The 7,995-nt window shown below is 53.4% G+C and overlaps 1 protein-coding gene across 2 annotated transcripts; it reads left to right on the forward strand.

The window, feature by feature from the left end:
- Positions 1-74: 74 nt before the first annotated feature.
- SLC30A2 (solute carrier family 30 (zinc transporter), member 2) lies at positions 75-6,771 on the forward strand. Of its 2 annotated transcripts, XM_008565948.1 has the most exons (8): positions 75-124; positions 746-966; positions 1,673-1,819; positions 2,651-2,804; positions 3,511-3,667; positions 4,413-4,518; positions 5,815-5,949; positions 6,391-6,536. In XM_008565948.1, exons 1-8 carry the CDS (start codon positions 75-77, stop codon positions 6,534-6,536), a joined length of 1,116 nt encoding a protein of 371 aa, XP_008564170.1. The 2 variants fall into 2 exon arrangements, with proteins under 2 accessions (XP_008564170.1, XP_008564171.1); XM_008565949.1 differs by lacking the exon at positions 1,673-1,819 and having other exon boundaries at positions 6,391-6,771.
- Positions 6,772-7,995: the final 1,224 nt, after the last annotated feature.

Genomic DNA, 7,995 nt, shown 5'->3' on the forward strand with positions numbered 1-7,995 from the left:
TAGGTGCGCGCCGCGGAGCGTCCCGCGCGCCCCTTGGAGGGCACCCTCGGCGGGGCGGCGGCGCGCGGGGCTGCATGGAGGCCACGGAGAAGCAGCAGCTGTTGGACGCCAGGCCCGGAGCCAGGTAAGACGAGAGCTTGGGGAGGGGCGGGAATTTGGGCGGCATCAGGCGCACCTGCTGGCTTGCCATCCTGGCCGCGGTTAGTTTGGGCGGCGACTTGAACTGGGACCACACAGGAGGGGTGGGGTGAGGTGAGGGAGAGAGGAAATTGACCGTGGCCCCCGGGGATCATCTTGTTCCCTGCCCATTAGGGCGGAGGAGTCTAAGGCCTGAAGTCCCAACCCCGGCCCAGCACTTTGTCCCAGGGCAGCCTCGCCCCTGGGAGGCCCTGTGTCCCCAAGTGCGTTGGAGGGGAGCTCTGCTGTTCTCTCTGAGCCTTCTCCTTGCACGACTGGACAGCCCGCCTTTTGGCAAGTTCCCAAGGTCTTTGCCTCCTCCAGGCCTTGGAAAGGATGGGGGAAGAGGAGACCCTGGGACCAAGGCCCCAGCACTCCCATTCCCCTCTGAACCCAGGCTTCTCACCTTCTGATCACTCCTCAGACACTGTTGAGCTTGGAGTGTCCTTAGCTATTCCACCCATTGGACACATGGAAACACCACGGCCCCACAGAGAGATGGGATGGGAGTCAGCCCTCCTTGCCCCTGTCTCAGAACTGAGTGTTCCCTCTGCCTTCCTCTGGCCAGGTCCTACACAGGATCTCTGTGGCAGGAGGGGGCTGGCTGGATCCCTCTGCCCCCGCCTGGCCTGGACTTGCAGGCCATAGAACTGGCTGCCCAGAGTAACCATTACTGCCATGCCCAGAAAGATCCTGACAGTCACTGTGACCCCTCGAAGGAGCGGGCCCAGCGCCAGCTCTATGTGGCCTCTGCCATCTGCCTGGTGTTCATGATCGGGGAAGTAGTTGGTAAGGACTTTTGTGCTAATTAAATGAATAGTGCGTGGATACTGGATGTTCCCAGTAATATTAATACTAGTAGCCCCATTTACTGAATACTCACTATGCTGAGCCCTTTATATGTGAGGGTACTTCAAAAGGTTCATAGAAAAATAGAATTGAAAGATAACATAAATCCAGCCATGAGATTTTTGAAGACCCCTCGTACACATCTCATGCAATTCTGATGAGAACCTTGTGCTGTCACGTCAGTGCTGTTATTCTTTATTTTACAGATGATGAAATTGAGGCTTTTTATAGTTATTTAACTTGCAAAAGATCACACACAATAGGTAAGGGAAGGTCTGAATGCATAAAAGAAAAGAGCATTTATTCTGGCCAGCCACAAAAAAAAAAAAAAAAGAAAGAAAGAAAAGAAAAGAAAGAGAAGAGCATATATTGAGTACCTACTATGCTTTCCAGTCTTTATTGGAACTTGATTTTCACATTCACCCTCTAAGTAGATGTTGTCAGTGCATTTCACAGAGAATGGAAGTTGAGGCTCAGAGAGAGTAAGTCACTTACTTATGGTTGTATGGCTAATGAGTGGAGAGATGTCGAATCCAGTGTGTATTCTTCCAGAGTCTGTGGTCTCCCTGCTTCACACACAGTCTGGGGAGTTGGCTCTTTGGGGAGCTAATAAGGACCCTACACCCTCCTGGCCTTGCCCCTGCAGGTGGGTACCTGGCACATAGCTTGGCCATCATGACCGATGCAGCCCACCTGCTCACTGACTTTGCCAGCATGCTCATCAGCCTCTTCTCTCTCTGGGTGTCCTCCCGGCCAGCCACCAAGACCATGAACTTCGGCTGGCAGCGAGCTGGTGAGAACCCCGGTGGGGCTGGAGATGGGGTTGAGAGAGAGGGTGGCTCAGAACATGGGTTCTCAGGTGGCTGTAGTAGGTGGATCCCTGAGTGAGGCCAGGAAGGTGACTTGGGTGGGGGAAGAGGATGTCAACCTTGGCCTCTGTCCTCTGGGAACTCCCAGTCTGCTGGGGGAGCTCTGATCCCAGTCATCTTGGAGCTTCCAGTCTGAAGAGAAGCAGAGTACACCATCCCAAGAAATGAAGTGACCAGACATCAAGAGCAAATGACAATGGCATTAACACTGCACATAACTCCCTGGATCATCAGTTGGGGGAGGGAAAGGTCAGCAAAGCAAAGATACAGGCTTTAAACCCTCTTTAGTTCACTTGTGGGCTGCACTGTCATTTTCCTTTGCATGGGAGATGGCCCGGCCTCTCTGCAGAAGCCTCAGTTTCCCAGCTAAGCAAAACGTATATATTTAATTAATTTATTTATTTAAAAAGATGACCGGTAAGGGGATCTTATCCCTTGACTTGGTGTCATTAGCACCACGCTCTCCCAAGTGAGCCATGGGCCTGCCCTCAAAATGTATATATTTTAATAAGTCAGTTTCTTTACATGTAAAACAAGAGAGGTTGACCCAGATGACTTCTAAAGTTGCTTCTAGCTCTGACATTCCCAGATATATGAGTTGTGGGGTAAGGTGCCAGCCCCACCTTCAGCTGAGCCCAACCGGACTTAGGCCCTGACTTTGTGGTGAGGGGGAGAGGGATCATGGAGGGACGGGGAGGACTTCTTGGCCTTAGACCCCATGCTAAGGTTGGTGTGGGGGTTGGGTTCTTCCTCAGAGATCCTGGGAGCCCTGCTCTCGGTGCTGTCCATCTGGGTCGTGACTGGAGTACTGGTGTACCTGGCTGTGGAGCGGCTGGTCTCTGGGGACTATGAGATCAAAGGGGGGACCATGCTGATCACGTCAGGCTGTGCCGTGGCTGTGAACATCATGTGAGTATGACCTCGGTTTCCTATGACTCCTTCCTCCTTCCACCTCTTACATGCATACCTATGTCTGCTCTCGATGGAAGACCATGCCACAGTCCAGCATAGGCCACAGGGACAGAATTTCCCGAATGGTCTGAGCTCTGGCACCTGAAACACCCGAGTCCCGCATTAGGCCTAGGCAAGGACATTAGGCGCTATAAATCTGGGGCCACATCAACTCTGCCCCCTCTCCCATGCGTGTCAGTGAATAACCTTGGAGGCTTCATACCTGAAGTGGGGAGGGGTGAGTCCAGTTGCTGCAGTAGATGTCCCAGGGGCAGAACCTGAGTCCCTTTTCACACTGATGTGCCTGAAATTGGTCTCAGTGAGAGGCAGTGGTATGTACAGCATGGTGTCTTGTTTGGGCTCTTTCTCTCCCTTGCTCAGTGGCCTTAGTTTCCCCAGCTGTGACATGATGAGATGAACTAGATGACCTCCATAATGCCCTCCTGCTCTGAGATTTGGCATTGTGGTATTTCATGCCCAGACTCCGCCTGGCATTGGAGCTGAGCCCTTTCTCCTGTGGCTGTCCTGTGGGCTCCTCACATGGCCAAAGGGATCACGTAGAGTGTGGGGGCTTGAGATTTTTGCCCCACAGGGAGGCCATCCCTGATGGGTGCCTCAACCTGCTATCTCAGTGAGTCCCTTGGCTTTCTCTCCACTTCTATAGAATGGGGTTGACCCTTCACCAGCCTGGCCATGGGCACAGCCACAACACCAGCCAGCAGCAGGTGAACCCCAGTGTCCGAGCTGCCTTCGTCCATGTGATTGGGGACTTTCTGCAGAGCTTGGGCATCCTGGTGGCAGCCTATATTTTATACTTCAAGGTCAGAACTGAGGACAGAGGGAGGAGGGTGGGGGAGAAGCATGGGAGTGTAGATCATCTGGGGCTCCTCTCTGCACAGGGCCATTTCCAGACTCCAGCTTCTCCCAGCTCTGGGCAAAAGGATAGGGAGAAAGAAGGAACATTTATCCAATACCTACCAAGTGTCAGCCTTTCTGATCTTCCCAACATCCCTGAGGGGGTAGGCAGTAGTGTTTTCTGCATCTCAGAAAGGTTCAGTGACTTGCACAGTGTCACACAGCTGGTAGGTTGGGAGCCCTATTCAGACCCAGGGCTGTGTGTTGCCGAAGCCTGGGCATTGCTCAACACATAGAGGCAGTGAGCTGTAGTGGAAAGAGCCAAGCATTGGTTGGAAACCTGGCTGCACTCCTTGCTAGCTGTGTAATGTTGAGTGAATTGCTTGCTCTGACCAAGACTTAATTTTCCCATCTGTAAAATGCGGATGGTGGACCAGATGGTGTCTAAGATTCCTTCTAGTTCTGTCCATGTCTCAGCCCTTTGGGCAAGGAGTGGTGAAAAGGGAATATGCCTTATCCTGAACTGAGATCCTGAACGGGTCCCGCCTGATCTTCTGGATATGGAATAAAGAGTAGAAAACTGGGAGGCAGGGCCAGGGTGAGGCTCAGGGTGAGCCCCTCTCCCCTACACAGTGCAGGGAAGGAGGGGGCCAGGGAAGCTGAGGTGTTGGGTGGTGAACAACCCAGGTCTGCCTTCCCCTTTTCCTGTAGCCAGAGTACAAGTACGTAGACCCCATCTGCACTTTCCTCTTCTCCATCCTGGTCCTGGGGACAACCTTGACCATCCTGAGAGATGTGATCCTGGTGCTGATGGAAGGTAACCTGGGATTTGGGGCTCCCTTTTTACTCTTGGCCTTCAAGTGCAAATCAACCTCAAATGGGAGGCACGTGTGTCAGGGGGATCCCATCACATTGGTGGGAAGCCAAGGTCTGGAGCCTGGCATAGGCTGGAAAACCTCCTATGGGGGCCCCAGGCTGATCTTGGCATGGAGCTGGGCCCTCAGGTGTGGCAGTTCCTGGAACTGTCCGCCGGCCCGTGCCTTCTCTTCCCCCTAGCCCCAAGGGTGCTCCTCCCCTGCTGGGCTGTGTCCTCCCTGCCTAGTCAGGTGGTTTCTGGGTGGTGTCTGTGGCACCTGGAACTCCAGCCTACCCCACACATTTCCTCAGTCTCTAGCTGCCCTCTCTCAAGAAGAGAGAGGGGCGAGGATTATGCTTCCCATTGCACAGGCAGGCAGACTGAGGCTCAGAAAAGGACAGTCAGTCTTGGAAGAGGCAGCTGAATCCCCTCCAGCTCAGGCCTTTCCTACAACATCTCAGGGACCAAACCATGCCACTGCCTAGGGAAGGCACGACTGCACTGTGAGGGGTTGCTCAGTGGTGGAGGGTGGTCTGCCAGGGACAGCCGCTTTCATTCACCTGGGCTTTCTTATGTGCTAGGGCCTCGGGGCGTGGCCAGGGGTGTGGGTCTCTGTATGGTCAGAGTCAGTCTGGAGTTGAGTTGGGCCCCAGTCTGGGGTTAGCAGGAATGTCTGGCTGCAGGTCAGACCTTCTTCTCCAAGAATATGACTGACCCAGATGAAAATGATGATCATCGTCATCATGCCCTGGGTGGAGCCAGGGAGTCTCAGGTTCTGTTCTTTCCTTCTTTTCTTCCTTCCATTAAAAAATATATATATATTTTTAAAATATACATATTTATTTATTGAGCACCCACTATGGGCACATGGGAGGATACAGTGGTAAACAGAATAGACTGTCCTGTTCTCATGGAGTTTCCATTCTAGCAGGGAAACATGCAATAAATAAATTAACAAATAACTTCAGACGGTGCTAAGTGTGCAGAAGAAAATACGACAGGGTGATATGATGGAGAGTTTGGGAGGCGGCGGCCACATCAGACCTGCTGGCCAAGAAGGTCTTCTTTGAAAAATAAAAAATAAAAATAAATAGAAAAAGAAGAGAAAAGAAAGAAAACAAAGGAAAAACAAAAAAAGTAAACAAACATAAAAGGAGATCTTCTCAGATGACATTTGAGGAGCAGAAGCCAGCCCTGCACCCATGGGCATGGGTGGGAGAGGCAGTTTCCCTTAGCCCCTGTCCCTGCCATCCTCAGGGACCCCCAAGGGCGTGGACTTCACAGCTGTGCGGGATCTGCTGCTGTCGGTGGAGGGGGTGGAAGCCTTGCACAGCCTACATATCTGGGCACTGACCGTGGCCCAGCCCGTGCTGTCTGTCCACATAGCCATTGGTGAGTGGTTGGCACACTTGGGGTAGGGTGAGGGAGAGAGGCAGCCAGAGGCCTGGGGTTATCGCCAGTGGGTCCAGATGTCCCCAGATGCTTGCAATGCCCAAGCATTGGGCCTGGGCCCTTGCTGAGCATGCACATTATTTCATTTAATCATCACAATCTCATTTATCGATGAAGTAACTGGGGCTGGGGTGGGGTGGTGAAGCCACCTGCCCAGGCTTTCACAGCTTAGAAGTGGCAAAAGAAGGCATATTCTAAACCTGGGAGCCTGAGGGTTGCCCGATGCAGGAGTGGAACCCCAGGATTTCTTGATGTTCATGGTCCCCTATCCTGTTCTGCTGGGGGTGGGGTGTGAGACTTGGGCTCCTGATCATTCCAAAGGACCAGGAGTGAGTAAACAGTTCTCTGGTGCCTCTCCTGGTGTGTCCTCTCGGCCCCCAGCTCAGAATGCAGACGCCCAGGCTGTGCTGAAGGTGGCCAGCACTCGTCTCCAGGGGAAGTTCCACTTCCACACCATGACCATCCAGATCGAGGACTACTCTGAGGACATGAAGGACTGTCAGGCATGCCAAGGCCCTTCGGACTGACTGCCTGGCCAGGTGCCAACTGGGGCATGGACAGGACCTGCAGGTGGCCGGACTGAGTGTCCCCCAGCCCCAGCCAGGACTCTGCCTACCCCACTTGCCCCCTCCTGACCTCTGCTCCATGTTTAGTGTGGAGTTTTGCCCCACTCCAGGAAAGGGGCTCCTCCCAACCTCTTCCTTCTGACTGTAGCCAGCCCCAGGGTGGGCACTCAGCAGGTGTAAAGGTAGTATGACCCTGTTCCTCCAACTCCTGGGTCAGCTCCTGGCAGGACTGTGTTTGGGCCTAATCCTCAGCAAATGCTGTCCTACCACCTGCAGCAGGAAGGGCAATGAGGCTCAGTGTGGGACCATAGAAGGGGACACTGGTCTCAATGTTCCCTCGCCAACCTGCCTCTTTCCCCATTTTCAACCTATCAGGGCTTTGCCTTGTGAATCTGTAAAGAAGCCCTGGAACAGAGCCCCCTCCCCTGCCTATAACAATATGGTTTATGGAGGCTGTGGGGGCGGGGAGGTGTGAAGACCCCGCACTCATACAAGCTGGGGGCGCCTGAGGCCTGTCTGTCACTCTAGCTGTGAGCCAAATGTTGCCCTTTCCTGGAGGGGGTGGCTTCTTACTAGCTAAGGACCTGGCTGGTTTCCTCTGTCCTTATTGCTCCAGCCCAGGAAGCTGTGCCAACACAAAGATACCCTTGCCATGGTGGTGGTGGACACAGATTTCAGAGATTTCAGCTTGGGTCCTGCTCTCGAAGCCTCACAGCCCCTGGGCTGCTTCTCTTTCCATGACAGTGTTCCAGGGGATTGCAGAGCCTGAAATCAGACATGATTGGGCCAGCTCTGTTGCCAGTATGTCCTGACCTGTCATGAACTGGGCATAGAGGACAAAGAGGGGCTGGACACAGCTCAGGGGCCATTTGGGAAAGGAGATACTGGCTTCCTGGGGTTTGCATGTGAAGATTCTGACTTAGAGGGTGGCTCGCGTTTATAAGATGTCGTAGGCGATCCCTGTCCCCAATCTCATAGAGGCAACTGCCCAATCATCAGGGAGCCCTGCTTCTAATGGTCTGTCTCTGCCAGGCTAAGCAAGGGCCTATAGGGAAGTTGGCCTCTCTGGGCCTCTTATTCTTATCTGTAGACTGAGCGTGTTAACACCCACCTCACAGGGTTGTTATAAGAACTAGGGTCAAAGTCCGCGAAGTGTCTGGTGGTTGTTGAGGAGTGGTCACTTCTGTCATTCCAGAAACAGGGATCTCTGGCCTGAAGCCGCCTTGCTGAGGAGCCAGTGGGTTTCCCAGCCGCCCCGGGGACAGCACTAAGGTTCTCTTGACTCTGTCCTGACCCGTGATGGGAGGAGGAGGGATTGGTTGCTTGCCTCCCCCTCTGAGCCTCTCTCTTCCCATCTGTAAAATGACCTCTGTGCCTTTCCAGCACTGTCATGAGGATTGTTGTGACCTAGGTCAGTGGG

This window comes from Galeopterus variegatus, unplaced genomic scaffold, assembly GCF_000696425.1.
Source record: "Galeopterus variegatus unplaced genomic scaffold, G_variegatus-3.0.2 Scaffold216, whole genome shotgun sequence".
NCBI lineage: Eukaryota > Metazoa > Chordata > Mammalia > Dermoptera > Cynocephalidae > Galeopterus > Galeopterus variegatus.